Source organism: Schistocerca nitens, chromosome 5 (assembly GCF_023898315.1).
Source record: "Schistocerca nitens isolate TAMUIC-IGC-003100 chromosome 5, iqSchNite1.1, whole genome shotgun sequence".
NCBI lineage: Eukaryota > Metazoa > Arthropoda > Insecta > Orthoptera > Acrididae > Schistocerca > Schistocerca nitens.
The window spans coordinates 48,417,508-48,441,213 of record NC_064618.1 but is presented as its reverse complement, the minus strand read 5'-3'; the positions used below and the strand labels follow the sequence as shown (position 1 = coordinate 48,441,213).

General features: G+C 42.9%; 1 protein-coding gene across 2 annotated transcripts in view; it reads left to right on the top strand.

The window, feature by feature from the left end:
• The first annotated feature begins 853 nt into the window (after positions 1-853).
• Positions 854-23,706, top strand: part of LOC126259928 (FK506-binding protein 2) — a 133,507-nt gene continuing 110,654 nt past the window's right edge. The window contains exon 1 of one of the 2 annotated variants that reach the window (XM_049957019.1): positions 854-1,075. In XM_049957019.1, the coding sequence (XP_049812976.1) occupies positions 882-1,075 (194 nt within the window). In that variant the 5' untranslated portion in view covers positions 854-881. The remainder of the gene's footprint in view (positions 1,076-23,706) is intronic. The other variant, XM_049957020.1, reaches the window with a different exon arrangement.

Genomic DNA, 23,706 nt, shown 5'->3' with positions numbered 1-23,706 from the left:
TTATACTTTGTTATTTATTCGAATTATTTGGCGTTATTTGTGAGTCTATAGTCACTGTGCCTATTATCCACAATGGTTCCCTTTGTGTGAATGGAAATTAGCAGGATGGGTATATTACCCATACTAACAGAATATGGGAATCCCAGTAGCATATCCGTTGTTTCTGCAGTTTCCTCCCACTTCCAGTTCCGTTTGTGGTAGTTCTTGTCTTCAGCTATGGCTGTCCTCAGCCAATTGAAAAGTATGGAAGTCACACGACACGAAAGCAGCGCATTTGCTGCAGGAAATACGAAACTGCCAAGACGCCTAAGTGATAGTTTCATGCTTTCTGCGATATGATTAGCGCTCTCGCACCTCATTTGTGTTTATATGGACATACTTATAGAGTAGACATTCAAGATGATAAAATGTGTAGGTTTATTAGATTACAAAACACAAACTGTTTCACTGTTTCGAAACAGCGTATCGAAACATTACATTGTACTGTTTCATTTGTTTCGAAACAGTTACGTGTTTCAGTTTGCCCATCTCTAGAAGCAACAAATGTAGTACGTTTGCGTTTACCCGCTTTATCATGACAAGTATTAGCAACTATGGAATAAGAACAAGAGGTTGCAATCTCCCTGCGGCGCGTAAATCTTCACATGTTTCTTTAGCCAGTGTAAATATTACGGAGCACTACGAGCAGCCGCGTCAGGGAGAGGTTCCGGTTGTGAAACAGCTGAAGGAAAGCGGCGCCCGACGCAGGAGAAATCTTTCTGGGAAGCGGCGTGCCGCCTGCTAGGGAGTTTGGGCGCGCGCTGTTGGCAGCGCCGGGGCGCGGCTGGAGGCCGCGTAGCAGCAGGGATCGCTGGCGCCTCGTGTCTCAGTCTTCCGGCGACATGCAGCGAGTGAGCGTGCTGGGTTTTGCGTTGCTGGGGGCCCTGCTGGCCGTGGGCTGCCGCGCCAAGGAGTCAGACTTCAAAGTGGAGAAACTGTTCGTGCCCGATGAGTGCACCGAGAAGTCCAAGACGGGCGACATGCTCACCATGCACTACCATGGCACGCTGGACGACGGCAAGAAGTTCGACTCCAGGTCAGTTCTCGTCCCAACATATGCGCTAAGCCGTCGGTCGTATCTTTGAAGCGTCAATGAGCAACGCAGCGGCCATCACGATTACAGGATATACAGACAGCAGTACTTTCATTTACCTCTGAACAGTCTCAATTTGTTCAGTTACTCGAAACGGGCATAAAAACATTAGAAGGTTTACTTGTTTCAGTTTAGTCGATCCAACGTCAAAATTTGTTTTAGCAAGAGCAATCTGAAGTACTGCCAGAAGCTAAAAGTGTGGAACACGTATCTTTGAAATGAAATGAAGAACTCGCGATATCACTGCGAACAGCTACCTGTAGCACCTTCTTCCATCGTCACAAATGGTTTCGATCCATGGCGGGTTACTGCTTTCCACACACATCATAAGATTCTTACTTATTTCCTCGTAAGGCGCGTTGTTCATTAATTTATCCTCAGGTTTAATAATTCGACTACATAACTTCACAGGTTCAGGTTAGTATTTGCACGTGGTGATGTTTTCGTGCAATATGCTTAGTGATGTTTTCGTGCAATATGACAAAGTTTTAGAAGCGTAACAGTGGAGAGGCTCGTGCACCGATAGCTAATTGTTAATTAGAAATAAATTTTGTAATAAGTGTTCAATATACATTCACCAGTGAAAACTTGTTTTAGGCGCGCAAATGATGCGAACAAGTGCCGTAGATGTGTTAATACCACATTATCTGCGTCTCTGTGGAGCAATGGATGTAAGATAGCAAACGAAAACGCGCCCGATGACAACGTATTGTTGTCGATTCCCGACGACCAAATCGACGATCTGAAACAACGAAGGAACTTCAGTAGTGACATATGCAATTCGATGCTCATGAGTGCATATCCAAATTGAGTACGAAAATGTTTCAAGTGATGCCTTGTCTTATTCGTAGCAGGTTTACCTGACAGTGTGTAAATGTTGTGGCGTAACAAGCTAGCTACGCCACACTGAGAAGGAAGCCGAAAGGCACGCGTACACACACGCCGACTGGCGTCAAGTCTGGAACAGGATACGTAATGACTGCTATAAAGAAAATACGTAGCTTTGGAATTACTTAACTTTTAATGCTTCCTTTGGTACATCTCTCTTGACTATACATCTCTCTTGACTATACAAATGAGACTCGTAAGATACATGCACTGTGACAATTGGCGCCTTGCTAAGTCGTAGCCATTAACTTAGCTGAAGGCTATTCTAACTGTCTCTCGGCAAATGAGAGCAAAGGCTTCGTCAGTATAGTCGCTAGCAACGTCGTCGTACAACTGGGGCGAGTTCTCGTACGTCTCTCGAGACCTGCCGTGTGGTGGCGCTCGGTCTGCGATCACACAGTGGCGACACGCGGGTCCGACATGTACTAATGGACCGCGGCCGATTTAAGCTACCACCTAGCATGTGTGGTGTCTGGCAGTGACACCACAGTAAACTCGACCGCCATCGTTCGTGACTCTTATCTCGTGTGTGTTCTAGCTACAGCATAGGTGGGAAGTACGAGAACCGGAAATGCAACTAAAATGTCATTATTGTCTTTGTGATTTCAGTACATGTACACGTATTTCATTGTTAGGTGGCCATTGTTGCTCGCTGCCAACCCGTATTGGTTCGGAACTTCAGTGGAACTTGCTGTTTGCCGGCCGTGATGGCCGAGCGGTTCTGATGGCCGAGCGGTTCTAGGCGCTACAGTCCAGAACCGCGCGACTCCTACGGTCGCAGGTTCGAATCCTGCCTCGGGCATTGATGTGTGTGATGTCATTAGGTTAGTTAGGTTTAAGTAGTTCTAGGGGACTGATGACCTCAGATGTTAAGTCCCATAGTGCTCAGAGCCATTTGAACTTGCTATTTGAGAGGTACAGAACCTTCATTTCATGATAGTGTCAGTGTTAATATTTTACGAATGTCTCAGAGTAAACAGTACCACACTAAAGTCGTCCCATTTTCTTTTTGCATCTTTCAGGTTAGAACAAATGTAATTCCGCAGGTAGTAATAGTCAGACATTGTTGAACGCATGACGTCTGTTGCGAAAGGTACAGCTGGAACATAAAGGCGGGTCCACACTGAGCGCGCCGCGCACAGCTGTAACGGGGGAGTGCGCAGCTCCGAGGCGCGCACTGTGTTCCACTTGGAGCGCGCGATGGTCTGAAGATGGAGCGAGCCGAAGCCCCGTCTAAACTGAGCGCGCGCAATCGCGCCACTTCCTTTGATGTACCGACAACAGCCGGAAAACTGCGCGACGCGGCGCAGCGCGGTTCGCCGTCCACACTTACCGTGCAGAGCCGCGCAAGGCCGTTTTGCTCAGCGCGCCGCGGCGCGCTCAGTGTGGACCCGCCTTAACAGTATTGTCAAGCCACTTACAATTTAGTGTTGTCAGATGTTATAACCCTGTAACGGACGAATCTTGAGTTGGGCAAAAAAAAAGAAAAAGACGGAATTTCATTTATTTTACCCGGGACAAATGAAACACCTAAATTATTTTATGTGATTTATTGGTCTTTATTGAATTTTAATGAGGGGTACTAAAGATGCACTATAAGACATGAAAAATGTTACATACATATTTCATTCTTGGAAAACCCTTGCATGATTTTCTTCTATTTCTCAATGGCCCCTTATTTTTGTCATTAAAAGCCCGTGTCATGTCCAGACTTGTTTTAATTATGTGAAATTCTTCGTGTAAGGAGTCCACATCCACTTGGTCGGTTCTTAAAAGCATTTTGAAAATGGTCGTAATGTAGTGGTGATTTTAAGTTTAAAAAAATAACATAATGGACAGGTTGTTATTTGTTGAGAAATCTTATCGCAGTAACAAGTATCCTACATAACAGGTGTAGAACTGTAGAAATTCGTCCCGAATATATCTTTTGCATTGCTGCTTATTCACCCATTATTTCTCTAGTCTTACTTTCGAAAAAGTTATTTTATTCTGTGCTCAGTCTTCTCGCGAATCCCGTGCATTTCAGCATGCATCTCAACAATTGACAATCTGATTCAATTTTCTTTATTCTTGTTTCTACCGAAAACATTACGTTATGCAGAAACGACGAAAACGCCAAAGTTTTTTCTCTGCCTCTCCACATGTGATTAATTTTTCTATCACGCGAGTACATTCATTGCAGAATTCCAGAAAATGAGGTATAAGTGCACGCCATATTTTTAATACTCTTTAAACAGCCGGACCAAGAAATAAAAATCTCGTGACGGAATGTTTTATTATTTCTTCGCATTGTATCTCATTCGCTTCAGTTTGGAGTTGAAAGCCCGCCCTTCGTTTTCCAGGTCTACTGAAGTGACTGCATGTTTTCAGTATCATAATTTCAACATCCGCTTCTAGCTTTGACAGTAGTGTATTTTGCAGCATTGTGGAGAATACGGACGGGGCAACTAGCTTTGACAATCTTATCATTTTCAGGTAATAGAAGTGTATAAATGGGATGGTTTCTGCCGAAATTTACAAAAGCCCTCAACGCACGAGGTGTGGTCTCAAACAGCGCGAAAATGTTCGAACTCGCTCTCCAAGGTCTGTTCTGGAGGCGTGCTGCTATACCCCCCCCCCCCCCCTACCCATCTTAAATTGCCGAGCCTACGATGTTTTGTTGTCGGTTGCGTTATCGCCTTCTGTGTTTATTGTTGACACGTGTTATCGATAGGTGTTGGGAGTCTCCTAGACATGCTATCGACCAAGAGGAACTTCAGAAAAGTCGTGATGGGGATCAGCTTCCTTCGTCAATGAAATTCGTAGTGTCTGTTAAAATCTAACGTGTTCTGATTGGTGGTACAAATATAGTTCCCAGCAATGCGAATTTGACACTTTCTTTTTGTACCTATCGGTTGGAATTTGTATGCGCAAATTTAAACCCTGGAATTTATTTTATTTTGAAATTTATTTGCTACAGAGATCGTATAATTTTTCAGAATGTAAAATTCAGTACTCAAACAGCCCGTTTGTGCCTACTATTTACAAGAATCACACAAAATTATATGCTTTTGTGTGGTAGATAGTAAAATGCTGCAGGCTTTGTTTAGTGCAATTAATAAACGAGAAGCATTTAAAAACGCTTAAATAATTCTGAAAATAAATGTTATATAGCATTAATTAAAATTTTCACATGATTTTTGCCTTAAATCTTGGTTTACACATAGGGGTCTCAGAGACCCCACCTCGTGGTATACGTTACAGAGAAGTCACCTTTTTAAATCTCGGTTTACACATAGGGGTCTCAGAGACCCCACCTCGTGGTATACGTTACAGAGAAGTCACCTCGTGAGTCAGGAGTTAGTGTTATCAGCAACGAATGTCGCGACTTCATTTAAAGACAATCTATTCTTCTCCAATTTGTCTATTAATAACTTCGAAACTTGATATGCCCATTCATCGTTACATTCAGCAAAGAATCTTAAGCAAAACGGAAACATTTTTCCGTTTTTTGTTAGGCCTACTTGCATCTGGCGCTACAGAAAAGTATAGATTTTTTCCTTGGATCGTCTTTAAAATACTTATAGCAAATTCTTTGGCCACTACTTCGCATAGCACAGTTTCCGCTTTTGCTCTTCCGCAGCTAAAACTTTTGAGTGATTTAAAAATCACTGCAGATATATGGTAATAATTGGTGTGAACAATCCATTCCATTGTAAGAGAAGGCTCTGCCGTGTGATAAACAGATAAGAGTTTTAAAGCGTAATCTTATCTGTCTCCTAGGCAGATGGTTCAGGCTTCGAGAAATATTTCAATAAGGTACTTGGTGTTCTGTTGCTAACAACAGTCACGCTTGATTTGGCAGATGCTTGTTTTACTTCAGGAACGTCTCTATGTGCACACCAGAAATCTTCATTGCACAGGTGGCAGTACGTCTTACACGAGTTGTTTTATATGTCTCAGCCAGGAATAACTATTTTCCCAGTTCAGATTATACTTAAGCCTTTTGGCTTTCTTAGAAGGTATTCCACCGCTTCTAGACGAATTATCTGTGTCACTATCATTTAAATCACTCATTTTGTCAATAGTTTTAGAAATAATTCGCAAGCATAACACGTTCAAAACTCAGCAGTTCTCGCAAAACAATGAACGCAGTTTTAAACTAGAATGACGATCAAGAAAGAATTTAATGCTACCAGTTTAACAGGCGTTGACATACCATATAAACCAGTTAGCAAACGAACGTAAATGTAACACACAAAATTGTAGAAAGGAAGTGAGATGGACAGTAAACAAGTAGAAGAATGTAAAACACACAGCGGCGCGGCGCGAGAGGGTGGGAATCGGTGAATATCGGCCCCGCCCGGCACTATGATAAGGCAGACAGCCGAGCTAGTCGCATCTTCATGCGGTACGTGCGTTGGTAATAGGCAACGGCCCAGCTGTGGCGCGACAGATTGCGTAATGATGGTCGAACAAGGGTGAAGTACGGGACAGAGCGTGTTTCGGTGGGACATTTAAATTTATGCAGGAAACACGGGACGTCTGGCAACAATAGTCAAATATCAAAAAACATTTCAGCGTTCCTAGAATTCGTCTGTGAAATAAAAAAGTTCGTGAACAGCAAATAAATTAAGTGTATTATTTGTAAATATCATTGCTCTGCGTTAAGAAGATATCAGTATTACAATACTGGATATAACGCCGCAATGGTTTTTCGGCATTTGGGCTGGATAAACATTCCTGCAGTGTTTTCTTGCCCATATCAACCAATATTAAGCAAATAATGTGCAGCTTGGTTTTCTTGGGCCGTATGGTGTCACGCCTATTTGTCTCCAGTGGATAGAAGAACTTCCAGTTAAGGATCCTTCATCATGCTGCAAAAATCATCGAGAAGTACCCATTGTTGCATGTCTGTGGATATCAAACGATCTTATGGCAGTAGTGGGGTTGTGTCGGCCGCCTATGCAAGCAGGGGCAAGTGAACAGTTGCGATATTTCAAACAACAGGCAGCGCTTATTATATTAAATGCACAATTACAGACGTACTTGTCGTCTGATGCAGCAGCCTTTTAAAGTTTCTTCTCGTCTGTAACCTGCTTATAGAACACTGAGCAGCTCGTATTTTGTTTGAACAAGAAGTTCATTGCGCTTTGCTCACAGGTATAGAAAACACAAATTTCAGCATCCCTTATAAGTTAGGGACTGCAGTTTTACTAAAGAAATGAACACATTTTTGGTCTGTTGCTGTATCGAAATTTTAAAACTTTCAGTGACGCTTCTTAACACTATGAACTCATTCTACAATTCGTAAATTTTTGTACTACGGTCATTTACAGTATGTATAAGGCTATGAGAGGTCATCTCGTCTTTCATGCTCAGGAAAGCGAAATCCTTAAAAAAGGAAGGCTTCGGAATTAAACTACTGATTTACATATGAGTCAGACTTCAGAAAGCTGCACTTCACTCGGTCATTCCATGAATACAACTGCCTCTTCAACATAACTGTTATGAATACGGGGCGAAGGAATAATTAACTTCGAAACTTTTTGTTTTCGTAACAGATTGGCTTTGTCCAACATGAATGAGATGATGAACTTAATTATGCGAAATTAAAGTTATGCAGTATGATAAAAAAGTAAAACTCTTAAATTAAACCAAGAAAGTAGGGGTTGGAGGGTGTCCCGTTATACTCACGTAAGGAGACGGGACAATTATAGAAACGTAGGAACGATTTCGATAAAATGGGGATACCTGACAGCCGTAGATGCAGATATTTCTGTTTGACGCCATTTTGGTGATTTGGGCGCCGGTTTTTTTTCTTTTTTTTTCCATCAGTCTACTGACTGGTTCGATGCGGCCCGCTACGAATTCCTTTCCTGTGCTAACCTCTTCATCTCAATTATTTGCTTGCCGTATTCCAATCTCTGTCTTCCTCTACAGTTTTTGCCCTCTACAGCTCCCTCTAGTACCATGGAAGTCATTCTCTCATGTCTTAGCAGATGTCCTATCATCCTGTCCCTTCTCCTTATTAGTGTTTTCCACATATTCCTTTCCTCTCCGATTCTGCGTAGAACCTCCTCATTCCTTCCATTATCAGTCCACCTAATTTTCAACATTCGTCTATAGCACCACATCTCAAATGCTTCGATTCTCTTCTGTTCCGGTTTTCCCACAGTCCATGTTTCACTACCATACAATGCTGTACTCCAGACGTACAACCTCAGAAATTTCTTCCTCAAATTAAGGCCGGTATTTGATATTAGTAGACTTCTCTTGGCCAGAAATGCCTTTTTTGCCATAGCGAGTCTGCTTTTGATGTCCTCCTTGCTCCGTCCGTCATTGGTTATTTTACTGCCTAGGTAGCAGAATTCCTTAACTTCATTGACTTCGTGACCATCAATCCTGATGTTCAGTTTCTCAGGATAGCAATGTCATCAGCGAATCGTATCATTGATATCCTTTCACCTTGTATTTTATTTCCACTCCTGAACCTTTCTTTTATTTCCATCATTGCTTCCTCGATGTACAGATTGAAGAGTAGGGGCGAAAGGCTACAGCCTTGTCTTACACCCTTCTTAATACGAGCACTTCGTTCTTGATCGTCCACTCTTATTATTCCCTCTTGGTTGTTGTACATATTGTATATGACCCGTCTCTCCCTATAGCTTAATAGCTTACCCCTGCTTTTTTCAGAATCTCGAAGAGCTTGCACCATTTTATATTGTCGAACGCTTTTTCCAGGTCGACAAATCCTATGAAAGTGTCCTGATTTTTCTTTAGCCTTTAGCGTAACGTCAGAATTGCCTCTCTCGTCCCTTTACTTTTCCTAAAGCCAAACTGATCGTCACCTAGCGCATTCTCAATTTTCTTTTCCATTCTTCTGTATATTATTCTTGTAAGCAGCTTCGATGCATGAGCTGTTAAGCTGATTGTGCGATAATTCTCGCACTTGTCAGCTCTTGCCGTCTTCGGAATTGTGTGGATGATGCATTTCCGAAAGTCAGATGGTACATCGCCAGACTCATATATTCTACACACCAACGTGAATAGTCGTTTTGTTGCCACTCCCCCCCCCCCCCCCCCCCCCCCCCGCCTTACTGATGGATATGAGATGCAGTGAGTAGGGCAGCAGAAAACACCCAGTCCGTGAGCGAAGGAAAATTGACCCGGTCGTGAGTGGAATTTGGGACCACGAGCTGTGGACATTGTGGGGCTGGATACTGCGTGATGGTTCCAGGGCACAGAATGTATTTGTCTTCTGCCATGTCGTCGCTGTTTGGCATTGTAACGCAAAAGATCTGGTAAAGATAAACATCAAAACTATTGTCCATTGTGGGTTGATGTCTACAGTAACAGATGCGTATCAGATTTGCTGTATAGGCTTGAGGTGTGGTGGTTTCTTCAAGGTTGGTGTGAACTAAAATCTCAATCTCAAATGTAACGAGGTTTTTCGAAAAACTCAGGTGTAAACATTAGCAGCTTTTTATGAATGTTTCATTGTTGTATACCGGACCGGTGCCTGCGTTTTACACGCATTGGTCAAAAGTATCAGGATAACGACCTGAAAACTCAATTCAGTTTGGTTGAAGAGTGGCGATTCTTATGGAAAACCTGGAATTCTCAGGTTATTACATTTTACCTAGAATTAACGTTGCACCGAAACTGAATTTTGAGTTTTATAAATCACAAATTTTGAAGTACGTAATATTTAAAGTGTGTTAATTATATGAATATTATTTCACATAAATTATTGTTTACAAACTGCGGTTAAACCACTATTAATGGCTAATATATAACTTAGCTGAGAGAAAAGAAAAGTCATTATTGTGGTATGCTGCCCCTTTCCCACCATCCACCCCCCCACCCCCCCTCCTGCTCACCATTTATTTCTATAACTTATCAGGAACTTCTTGACACCGTCTTCTGAGAGTTGAAATTATCAGGGACTTCTTTTTTTTTTCAAGTTTGAGTAACCCTCCTGTGTTGTCACGTAGTAACGTCCCTTATAAAACTGTTAGTCTAGTTACTTTAGCGAACGTAGTGGTAATCAGATGGAGATAGGTTTCTCACTTTCTTTGAAGAGTTACGTCGACGTTTTGATGTGGTTCTGTATGGCCTGTCACAAACTGTTTATAGCCGTTCAGTCGGTGCCAGAACCAGGCCCCTAGCAGGAAGCTCATTACTGGCAAGTTTGACGCAAAACCACTTCTCAGCAGACCCTAACCGCCATTGGATGCCATGTTCAATCAAGCATTCCTCTACGGTAGTGGCTCCCAACCTGGGGAATATTACCCCCTGAGGGTTAAAATGAAATTTTCTAAGGGATAAAAAAAAGGATCTAGTAATGAGTCTCGAAACTGAACTATTTTCAAAAAAATCATTATCACTATTTCGTAAAACTGTAATACTGATTACATTACCAAATTTACATTATTTTTTTTAAATTTCAAGTACTAACGTTAACGCGTGAAACAATATGGTGTAGGTTACAGCTTCTGAAACGAATGTATGAACACCTATCTTGTTCCTCACATAGTCAAGCTACTGCACATATACTTAATATCACCCACCTGTGACAGTAAAATTCATACATATATGCTTAAGTATCTCATGAAAATGCTTTCTGAGTTGTATGTCGTTCCTACAGCGGAGCAGAAACTGCTTCATTATCCACTTCGCTACAATAAGCGAGCTACTTGAAATCACAGCACAGTAGTAATTATGTAATGGCTACATTCGTATACTACAGTGGTCAGACGCAGAGGATTGGCAGCCTGAAGTCTTGCGATTTGTACCATTTCAAGGGTAAGGAGTCCAAGAATGTAGTGGTAGACAAGCAGTAAGTATACTGTACCCCGTTTGACTTGGTATCATCAGTGTGGATAATCAGCTTTCTTTTCCGGGGAGAAGCTGTAGGTATCACTCGCGATGCACTGAGAATTACTTCATCTTTGTATAAATATAAATAGAATGTTGTTAGAATTAAGCTGTATCAGTTGTCTCATTGACTTGTTATTTTAAACAACGGAAAATACAGGGTGGAATTTAACAATATTATGAATAGGATAGTTCCTACTGACCATTATAGCGGAGATGAGTCGCAGATAGGCACAACAAAAAGACTGTCGCAAAAATAAGCTTTCGGCCAACATACGTTTGCAGCTTATAAATATTTTCACCTAATCTAAAACGAACCCCTCTTCTATTTTCTCTAAAACGTTCTCATTAATTGGCTGTGTGTAACTTTTTCTCATCTCATCAGGCATTGACACCTGTCTTCACTTCTCAATAAATGATTTGAATCCACCTTGTTGATTGGAATTCCTACTAGATTAATGCCATGGCAAGATGAGCACTAAACTCATTCCACAACCGCTGCTTTTCACATTCTGAAACGAAGGCATGTATCACAGTAATTTGCTGAGATTTCGACTTGTAAAATTCAGTGTTCTTTAAATATGTGTTTGTTCTGGCTGCTTTAAATTTACGTTTGTTTTGGATGTTCTGGTTTATACTGTTTCTTTGATGCCAGTCATCGATTGCAATATATGTACATTTAGACGGCACATCGCAGAATGATGCCAATGGTTTCGATAAATTAAGTGTTGAATTCTTCAGAATGTGAACACAACGTCTCCTCAACCTTCAGCATGACTTTATTGTGAAAAATCCGCTCTGATAAAGCAGTGACATGGGGCCAACAAGGCGGTACGCAAGTCGATAGATTGTAATCGTTAAATCCATGCCAGCACTAACTGAATTTAAATTTCAACTGTTGGCAGCATCATTCTTTATATCTTGACTGTTGTTGCTGAGGTTGACCATTGTTGCCAGGGATATGAATAATTACTGGTGTATTCCATAAATTATACTTTAACATTTATTGATAGTGGTTGACTTCTGATAAAACAATCTTAAAATCCTGTTCTAGAAAAGAAAAAAATTGTCAAATCTATTAAAAGCCCAGATAAAAATGAGAAGAAAGATGCTTGAGCATAGAATAGAAGGAAAAAGGTGCAAAATGTAATCTCACAAAAATGTGCAACAAGCTGTGCCTATTTTGTTTAATTCATGCCCTCAGATGCATATATTGATCTGCCTGTGTGAAAAATAGTTATGTTTTTAGTGATTAATAATTTCCCACAACGTTGTACCATAGTCTATGGCTGTCACTTTGCCTACCGCTTGATTTAGCCTAGAAGAATCTAACGGTGTGATAAATGTTCACCTTTGGAATAGAATTCCCTCTACTCCCTGCGTTATGGATTCAGTAGCCAGGTCTACGTGTAAAGTTCATATTTAACGGACCCTGACTTTGGGGATCTTGTTTTAAAATGGTTTGAGGACAGTTTAGGAAGTGATGCTGGATCAGACAGTGACAAAGAAATTGAAAGTGAACATAGTACAGTATAGGACCAGTGCGAAAGTAAAGAAAAACACACACACAGTGTGTGTTGATAATTCTTTACTTACGACTCCGACAACCACTGCGCCACCTCGCTTTGTCTGGAAAGTCAGGTGAAATAGTGGGTTCATCGCGAGACTGCTGCCATCCTAAATAGTCTTAAGTTAATAGATTCCCGTATCATCAGTCAAGTTCCTGCTGCGACCATCTCAACCTTTGAGTTTTCCTCCCGAGAAATAATCTTTCATCCATGGCTGAACTCACCGATAAACCACCCCATGCACCGGGGTTGTTTTCAGTAGAGGGAGTTCTATTCCAATGGTGAACAGTTATCACACCGTTAGATTCTTCTCAGCTAAATCAAGCGGTAGGCAAAGTGACAGCCATAGACTATGGTACAACGTTGTGCGAAATTATGAATCACTAAAAACATACAGCTTTTTTCACACAGGCAGATCAATATACGCATTTGAGGACATGAATTAAGCAAAATACTCACAGCTTGTTGCACATTTTTGTGAGATTACTATATTTTGCACCTTTTCCCTTCTGTTCTATGCTCAAGCATCTTTCTCCTCATTTTTATCTGGGCTTTTAATAGATTTGACAATTTGTTTTTCTTTTCTAGAACAGGATTTTAAGATTGTTTAATCATAAGTTTACCACTATCAATAAATGTTTAACTATAATTTATGAAATACACCAGTAATTATTCATATCCCTGGCAACAATAGTTAATCTCAGCAACAACAGTCAAAATATAAAGTATGATGCTGCATCAGTTGAAACTTAAATCCGGTTAGTGTTGGCATGGACTTAACGATTACTATCTATCGACTTGCGTACCGCCTTGTTGACCGTGTCACTGCTTTATCAGAACGGATTTTTCCACAATAGTCATGCTGTAGGTTGAGGAGGAGACGTTGTATTCTTACAGATCTATAGCACGAAAGCAGTAATAGTATAGATCCATGTCATATGCTAGCGACTACTGACAAAGGAAACCACGACATCTCCGGGAAAGAGCAACTACACAACTTTGTAACCTCCTAGCCCACCGTTATCCATTATCAACAGAGTAACAATAAACGCTAGCGGTCTGTGAGATCGCACCTGGGACATTAAGTTTTAAAGGAAACTGGTTTTCGTCAACTCTCTTTGCATGCTGCACGCATACGACATTGTTCTAATAGCCATCTTACCTTCATGCACTATCAGTTGGAGTGGGTGATAGAATATTCATTGAGGACAATGCCTCAGCATTGTGTCCTTACGGGACCCAAAGGGACATGCGTTCCAATTTCATGCTTACTGATGAAAACTGATTTGCTCCTGATCTTAACCTGTTATCGGGCATGCCGTGATTTTGGCCCTTTTAACTATCATTGAACCAGAAGTGGAAAACATGCGGCCACTGAAAGAACTTCCAGTTGCCTGAATGACTGTGGAGCACGAGAAACGCACGGTCTACGGCCGTTGGTGTGCAGCCTGCGATAAGCCAGATAAGACTATCAGCGGCAGCGGAAGCTCTCGAGTAGCGGTAAGATGAGGCGGCTCATCACAGCTTTTGCAGGAGCCTAGCGACCGAGCACCTGGTTTGGCTTGGGGGTCTTGCGCAGTGCTGCGCTGTTTTCACGAATTGTACGACATAACTCACTTACTGTTTCAATTACCCAATATGTCCTTATTTCACCAAAAGTTAATTACTGGAAATTTGTAATAAACACACATACAAAACTTTGCTTTCGTGTGGTCAGTGTTAGGTCCTCTCCAGCGTAGGTTAACACATCATAATCAGGTTAAAGAGAAGACATTCACATCCCCCACTAGATTGTCAGTTAATAGGCTTGCTTAAGTTAGCCTTCGAACTAACTTCTAGAGAAGGTGATCAGTTATAAAGTTGAAGAAGTAGTTAGATGGGAAACCGCGACACATAGTCCGCCCTCCTCATACGAACGATTCCTTTACACGCACGCGTGAGCTCCTTTTGCCAAATATTGTTTTCAATTAGGGCTCTTGAGCGAAGATCACTCTTAACAATTCGTGTATTGTGAGGTGTGTGCTAACGAAGGTGTGGGCAAGGTAAAACTTGCTACCGCCATGGAACTCCGTATGCATACACTCCTGGAAATTGAAATAAGAACACCGTGAATTCATTGTCCCAGGAAGGGGAAACTTTATTGACACATTCCTGGGGTCAGATACATCACATGATCACACTGACAGAACCACAGGCACATAGACACAGGCAACAGAGCATGCACAATGTCGGCACTAGTACAGTGTATATCCACCTTTCGCAGCAATGCAGGCTGCTATTCTCCCATGGAGACGATCGTAGAGATGCTGGATGTAGTCCTGTGGAACGGCTTGCCATGCCATTTCCACCTGGCGCCTCAGTTGGACCAGCGTTCGTGCTGGACGTGCAGACTGCGTGAGACGACGCTTCATCCAGTCCCAAACATGCTCAATGGGGGACAGATCCGGAGATCTTGCTGGCCAGGGTAGTTGACTTACACCTTCTAGAGCACGTTGGGTGGCACGGGATACATGCGGACGTGCATTGTCCTGTTGGAACAGCAAGTTCCCTTGCCGGTCTAGGAATGGTAGAACGATGGGTTCGATGACGGTTTGGATGTACCGTGCACTATTCAGTGTCCCCTCGACGATCACCAGTGGTGTACGGCCAGTGTAGGAGATCGCTCCCCACACCATGATGCCGGGTGTTGGGCCTGTGTGCCTCGGTCGTATGCAGTCCTGATTGTGGCGCTCACCTGCACGGCGCCAAACACGCATACGACCATCACTGGCACCAAGGCAGATGCGACTCTCATCGCTGAAGACGACACGTCTCCATTCGTCCCTCCATTCACGCCTGTCGCGACACCACTGGAGGCGGGCTGCACGATGTTGGGGCGTGAGCGGAAGACGGCCTAACGGTGTGCGGGACCGTAGCCCAGCTTCATGGAGACGGTTGCGAATGGTCCTCGCCGATACCCCAGGAGCAACAGTGTCCCTAATTTGCTGGGAAGTGGCGGTGCGGTCCCCTACGGCACTGCGTAGGATCCTACGGTCTTGGCGTGCATCCGTGCGTCGCTGCGGTCCGGTCCCAGGTCGACGGGCACATGCACCTTCCGCCGACCACTGGCGACAACATCGATGTACTGTGGAGACCTCACGCCCCACGTGTTGAGCAATTCGGCGGTACGTCCACCCGGCCTCCCGCATGCCCACTATACGCCCTCGCTCAAAGTCCGTCAACTGCACATACGGTTCACGTCCACGCTGTCGCGGCATGCTACCAGTGTTAAAGACTGCGATGGAGCTCCGTATGCCACGGCAAACTGGCTGACACTGACGGTGGCGGTGCACAAATGCTGCGCAGCTAGCGCCATTCGACGGCCAACACCGCGGTTCCTGGTGTGTCCGCTGTGCCGTGCGTGTGATCATTGCTTGTACAGCCCTCTCGCAGTGTCCGGGGCAAGTATGGTGGGTCTGACACACCGGTGTCAATGTGTTCTTTTTTCCATTTCCAGGAGTGTATTTTGAGATGTCATTACTGGGATGTCTCCTGTTTCGGGAAGCGTAGGTTTCCTTCTCATAGCACAGTGCGTACCAGTCGCGGTTTTCTGACATCTAGCTGTTTTAACGGTTCGCAGCAGCGTTGGCTTGATTTCAAGATTTCCATGTTGTTGGTGCGAGAACTCCGAAATATAGGTCTTACTGAATTATGATTTTGCTGCTCTTAATTTAGAGTGCTCCACTGCAGTTGCACTCCGAAAAAATTCCTCACATTTTAAATAATTGTGCATTTATGCATTTAGGCATACATGCTGTCAAGAAGCTAATTTCATTTCGTCTCAAATCTTATTCGAGCTCGGAAACGTCCCTGAAAGATTCCTAAACGTTTGTAATAAACGTGCTTATCGATAATTGAAACTTGAGTGCCGCTTTACACCAAAACAAGATATAAGCGAGGCGTAGTACTAGTGTAAGTTGTAGAAGGTAAGTTTTTTATCGCATGAATGAAAAAGGAATCTTGTTAAGGTGTCAGTAAAATCCGAAATAAGACGACGAGGATAGACTTTCTCACATTGGTAGTGAAAGACTTGTTTCTTTAAGGTAAAACAAAGCATATTTCGACGTAGTGTGGAAGACACTAGCGTCAATGTTTTCCCAACGAGTAGATTCCATCCCTGGATTAAGATTCTGGGAGACATGAAAAATAGCCATCTACAGTTCCCATAAACTTATTTAGCTCAAAACGTTCTCCCAGCAACAAATTTGTTTAGGTGTGGAAACTGGTGGAACTCATTGTCAGATCCGGAACCGCGCTGCTGCTACGTTCGCAGGTTCCAATCCTGCCTCGGGCATGGATGTGTGTGATGTCCTTAGGTTAGTTCCAAGTTCTAGGCGACTGATGACCTCAGAAGTTAAGTCGCATAGTGCTCAGGGCCTTTTCTTTATGACCTCCGATGTTAAGTCCCATAGTGCTTACAGCCATTTGAATCGTCATTGTCAGATCCGGTCAATTAGGGGTGAATGCTGCAACAGTTATACTTAGAAGATACCTTTGTATTCTGAATCCGAAAGTACGTTGTTGTTGCAAGTGCTTCGCCCTGGTAAAAAATAAACCCTTTGCGAATCTGGAATCTATTTGCGTATATAAGATTCACTAGTTACTGGTTTGATCTGGCTTAATTTATGGCGTAGTATTGGACTTGCATCTAATTTACATTAACACACTCGGTAGTTGCATTCTAGCCGTTGGTAGAGAGTTCGTCGCAATGAAAACATGCAGCATGACTTACGGCCGTTTGAGTTGCCGTTTGAGTTCGCAACCGGTTGTAGCTGTGCATGTACAGTTAAAGTGTGGCTGTGGTTCAATACAGTCCGTTGTAGCTGTTCGCAAATTATGGCAAAAATTAATAAAAAAAGAAGGGGAGGTGAGGGTTTAATGTCCCGTCGACGACTTAACACAGACTCGGATTGGGGAAAATGAGGGAAAGGAACAGCCGTTTCCGTTCCAAAGGAAACACTCGGGCATTTGCCGCAAGAGATTTAGTGAAACTGCTGAAAATACCAAGTCAAGAGCTGTAGTCCTGGAGCAAAAAGTTCTAATTTTTTGTTAAGTGGCTTCTCGTTTCATGACCGTACAGCCAACCACAGTTTGTGCAGATAAGAACTGTCAGTTTTGACTATTATTTACGTACAGAATTGAAATCTATTTCTAGTAAAAAAAAAGCGTAAGTTTTATAAAATTTGTAAATATACACTCTGCTAATCTATGTACAAAAATTAAATTACTTTGTTATAACAGACGGAGTATTATTTTCGGAAAACTAACATATGTACGAAACACTGTGTCGGATGGGTGTTCTCACGTGTTAGGCAGTTGGAGTCGGAAAGAAAAGTTGTCTAGCTGTTTCGTCAGATTCCGGCTAAACAGCACGCTTCAACGATAACTTCCATTTTCCTCGCCAGGAGCTAAGTCTGTCTCGAATGCTGTGTCAAATTTGACTACAGACGATGATGACGACGAAGGCTATACTTGAAATCTGACGCGGAAAGTTATCGAAATCTGGGTCGCCAGATGGGAATTAAAACCTCAGGCATCACCACGCCATCTCGCTTTGTAGATACAAACAAAGCAGAATGTTGTAATAAAGAATCGTGACATTGTTCCTCGGATCGGGGCGATTGCCGAGACTGGCGCAGTGGGCCACCTCTTGATTGAAAGGGTTAGGCGTAAACCGAATCCAAATCATCAAGAAGCGGAAGATTCATAACAAATTATGCGCATGACAGGTGTATTGGCGAACGAAACAAATGAGACAAAATTGTACGGGTTGTCGTTTGGGACCAAGTGATGCTTGCGGCGCCGCACGCGGGACGTCCTTGGGGTGCAGCCGGCCGGGCTGCTGGAGATCCGGCGGAGAAGCGAACAGAACAGCTGCCGATCGCTGGCCGCTGGGCGGGGGCCGTCCTTGTGGAAGGTCGGCGAGCGGCTCCGAGGTCAGCGGGTCTTACCAGGGGAAAGCTGCTCCTCTTTCTGCCCGCGCCACGCTTTCCAAACCTTCCCACTCGACGGTATACTGCTGGAGAAGACACTAATAACCCCGCGGTCCACATCTCTACTTCGCAAGCCAAAAGGCTAAGGCAAAGCGTTCTTCATCTACCACTATTACTTCTCGTTTCCTCTTCCAGCAGTGAATAGTGCGCGATAAGAACGACTACTGGCAAGTTGTTGTTGTTGTTGTTGTTGTGGTCTTCAGTCCTGAGACTGGTTTGATGCAGCTCTCCATGCCATACAGTACAGCTGGATGCCCTCGAAAAATTACGGCTGTAGTTTCCCCTTGCTTGCAACCGTTTGCAGTACCAGCGCAGCAAGGCCGTTTTGGTTAGTGTTAAATCAGGAAGCACGTGTTTGTCTGGTCTCTCAACAGATGCCCCTCCGTTGTGGTTGCACCTACGGTACGGCCATCTGTATCGCTGACACACGCAAGCCTCCCCACCAACGGCAAGGTCCATGGTTCATGGGGGGGTACTGGTAAGACTCCGTTCGAAATCGGCCTCACTAATTTAACCTTCTTGGTGCAGACACCAGAAATTCTTTCCAACATATTCTTAGCTTTGTTGAAGTTTTGGGACGAATTCCACCTCTGAAAGTTTTGTCGGAATTCGGGTTCACCCTAAATTTACGGAAGAATTGAAAAGTTTGACAAACTGATCTCGGGGAAGATCAGTTCGGTTTCCGGAGAGTTGGAGGGACACGAGAGGTAGAGCTAACCCCGTCGTCTTATAAGACAGGTGAAGAATGGCAAACCTACACGCATAACGTTTGTAGATTTACAGAGAGCTTTTGGTAATGTTGGACTACTCTTTCAAATTCAGAACGCAATAAGTATAAAATACAGGGAGTGAAAGCTTGTTTACAACTTGTTGAGAAACCAGGCTGCAAAGAATCCAGCATCATGAAAGGAAACATTAGCTGAGAAGGGGTAGGACAGGGATACAGCCTACCCCGGTTTTATTCAATTTGTATCCTGAGCAAGCAGCGAAGGAAGCCATGGAGAAATGTGGAAAGTGAATTAAAGGTCAGGGAGAGGAAATAACAACGCGTGATTTGCCGATGATATTGTAATTCTGTTAAAAATGGCTATAACACAATAAATCAAGAGGCTGCAAGCTGCTATGCACAAGAAATCAAGAACCGTTTTTTCTCCCCCTAGAGTTATTGTTCACAAGGAAAAACGGTAGCCATCTAACGAGACACTATAAAACCTTAACATCTGGACATGGCCGCGCGGGATTAGCCGAGCGGTCTAGGGCGCTGCAGTCATGGACTGTGCGGCTGATCCCGGCGGAGGTTCGACTCCTCCCTCGGGCATGGGTGTGTGTGTTTGCCCTTTTAAGTCCCATAAGATTTCACACACATACATCTGGACATGTTATTGTTCCACAAGCGTATTGCATGACACTTCAGTCCTGATTTGTAATCTGGGAATGCTAGGAATTTTTACTTCATAGTAAATATGTTACTCTCCCACACACACACAACTTGAAAACAACCCTGATTTGTATCAGCCAATGCTAGGAATTCGTGCTTCTTCTATCTAGAGAAGACCTGTGACAGATTAAAATGGGCTACAAAATGATGGAAATTCTAAAATTGAAGTTGGTGAACTGGAAGAATAGGATACTAATTGAAGCAGTTGCAGAGGGCAGAGCAACCATGAAACTAAGAAATCGTATGACAGTTTGAAAATGGAAGAGGAGTAAGACAAAGTTGTGTTTCAGCAACTCTGTTTATAGACAGGATGATGACGCTAGAAGGAAGGAGTAAGGTTAGGAGGGCGGAAGATCAGAGTTGCTGAGACCAGTTACTACTTGCAGATAAAAACTCTCTTCAGAAAACAGTATCCAGGCTTGAAACAAACAGATAAGTGATGGGAGTACGTGACAAAGAAGATATGAAAGTGAAAAAGGTCAAATTTAACAGGTTGTACAGTACAGATATTTGGGGAGCGTGTTAAGTGTTAACTGGACTGCTGAAACAGAAATAAGATCAAGGTTTGCAATGGCAAACTAACTCTCCAGAAAAATAAATGCTTATTATGAAAAGCTGGCGTTGGAGTTAAGAAAAAGATAGTTTAGATGCTTCGTATGGCGTGTTTTTGTGTACTGCTGTGAAAGCTGGATATTGAAGAAAAGAAGAACTGAAGCATCAGAGAGGTGGGTTCGAGGAAAATGGAGGAAATAAAATGGGTTGTTAAAATGAAGATCATTAGATTACAGGGAAGGGTAAAGTAGCAAGGAACTTATTTAAACCTAGTTAAGAAAATAACAGGATGAAGATGGAGAACGCAATGATTTCACGACCCAGCTAATAGACAGAACACTTTACGAAGTTGAGCGCTGGGAAGATACGGTGGACATTCAGAAAACTTAGAGGCCTGAGCGTTGCCGATAGTGGGTGTACAGTTTCGTGCCATGTGATGTACAGTTTCGTGCCATGTGATGTTGGAGCCGAACGCGGAAAGAGTGGCTGCTTCTTGGTTTAAGGAAAACTGTTGTTTGCAACACGACCAAGTCTCGCCGCTTTTTCCTCCGGTCTTACATAAGCGCACCGCAACACTCGAAAGTTCTGTTCATATTTCTAGATTCCAAGAAACGCAGTTCCATTGTAGGAAGTCTTGCGTTTATAGCTCGCTGTTAACACTGCACAAATTTTCTCACCATAGGTGTTGACGATCGTCAGAAACTCCGTGAGGCTGTATGCAGTTCACACCGCTGTATTATCTACGAAAGCTGGAACCACAGTAAACCATAGCGAAATGCTGGAAGACCAACAAATGATAAACTTTATGCAGGGAGTGACCATCATAAATTAATTTATTGCAAACAAATAGATGAAAGAGCAGTTAGCGTTAATTGTGCTTATGTCGTCGCCAGTGAAGGCTGGTCTGCTGCAGCTCTCAGCAAGCTTCTTCATCTCTGCGTATGTCAGTCTATATTCATTCGAAACTGCGCAGTGCAATCAAGTCTTGGTGTCCTCTACAGTATATACTACTCAGTTACGCAGTTGCCAAGTTGTCAATTCCTTGACGTCTCAAAGTGTCCTGTCAACCAAGACCTTCTTTTAGTCAAATTTTGCCGTGAACGTCATTTCTCCCTAGTTCGATTCATTACGTACACAATAAATCATTGGAACAGTCACAACCGTAAAAGTTATAGGTACCCATCTGTATCGATCTAAAGTGGAACTACTACTTAAAACTGTCGGAAAGGCAGATGCAAGACATATTCAGTGGAAGATTTCGAAGAAAATGAGTGCACTTTTAACCTATAAAGTGTGAAATTAAGATATCTATCCTAAAAGTAAAGTATTAAAAGAAAAATGTTTCAAAAATAACTGTATTGTGTTCTAATTCATAACTTATAAATGAAGAAACAATCAATCGCCGCCTTCTTGGAGTCAGGTAACAGAAATGTGCTAGGAACCCTGTGGTTTCTTACACATAACCACGACGGTCAACTTTGAGAATATAATTTGCGACATTTTGCACCCAAATACAAAACCGAAGTGGGTCCCTGTCATTCGTTTTCAGTGTCTCGATGTATTTCGGACATATAGAGACATCGATAACGTATTTTTATCTTCCACGTCAGTTCAGTCTGTAATATAACGTCCATTCTTGTACTGCAAGACTATAGATACGGAAATGACAGGTTTGCCAGAGATGTACATGAATTAGCGCACTGACGTGGCACAGCTGTCTTGATGTACCACCTTCACATGCAGATATGTCACAGAACTGTACTGTGAATATTAAAACCATCTCAGAGGTGACTGTTCGCTGTTTTATTTGAAACGCCAGCGGCAGACAGTGCAGTTGTTGAAAGGCAAAGCTGCGAGATCTCATGGCGAATGTAAAACTGCTGGAAACAGGTAACAGCTGTTCTGAGATAGTATCAGTCATTAACCAGTGTGGCGTGCTGCCCATATAAAATTTCCAACAGTCTTCACTCGTTACACTGCACGGAATGTGTGAACGGTACGGGTCGCTGACAGTCTGTGCGGAGCCTTCATCTCAATCAATACCTGTACAGACATCTTCGTTTTATGCAGACGCGCTTGTTCATATTTCATTATGGTTGTTGCCCGCTGTGTTCGATTTACGCGTCACGTTGCGCTCTCTCTCTCTCTCTCTCTCTCTCTCTCTCTCTCTCTCTCTCCCACCCCCTCTCCCTCTCCCTCTCTCTCTCCCTCTCCCACACACACACACACACACAATGTATATATGCATATCCTACATCACACGAGAGGGGGGGGGGGGCTGTTTAGACCATGGTCAACTAAACCTCAGTTATGCAACAATAGTTATTGCCGTTAAATTATCCCATGTCAAACAAAAAAACCGCTAATATGACAAAAATGGTATTTCAACTTACAGCTTGTCCACATGACCTGTAACTCAAGTCGAGCGACTATTATTCGATGGAACTACCAAAAAATTAAAAGTTAGTGCGTATGTAAATAAACATCCTGAGGTACGGAAAATCGACAATGATTAAATACAAAATTGGAGCTCTGGGTTTTCATGAGGTTATAAATGCGCAAATATTTTGCAATAGCTTAATTTATATAATCGTAAAATGGTTGTGATTTAGTATTTCCTATCCAACCAAAAATAATTTTAGTGATGTCCGGAACTGAATCTAGCACAAAACACACTATACTGTATTAGAGAACCGTATTCTGTTAAATGCTGGCGTCAAAACGCTGTTCTTTGCGCCACTTTGCTTCGACCGGCAACATGTGCTGGACGATTTCTGCCATGGACGTTGACCTAAAAATTGGACAGTTTTCTCAATCTTCCTTCGCACATAGTCGGAATTTTCGTCCCTAATAACGTTGTGGGTTCTATCAGCTTTAAGACTTTTAGGTCAGTAACACGGTTATAAAGAAAAGACCGTGAATGATAAAATGGTAAGATACGGAAGTGAATTCTAAAATTTTGAGAGACTCTATCCGCCCGTCTCCATCCACGATTTAGGAGATGTAGAATTATTCTGCAGTCACCTACGCGAGCGTCGTGCTCACCCCTAGGAACCCTCATTTGAGTTTACCAATCATCTCCAATACTCGCGCGTTGATCGAATCTACCGATAACAAATATAGCAGCACGCTTCTGAATTGCTTTGAGTCATGCTTTAATCCGATCTGGTGATGATGCCAAACACTCCAGCAGTTTTCAAAAATGGATCGCAGTAGTGTTCTGTAACGCGATGTCCA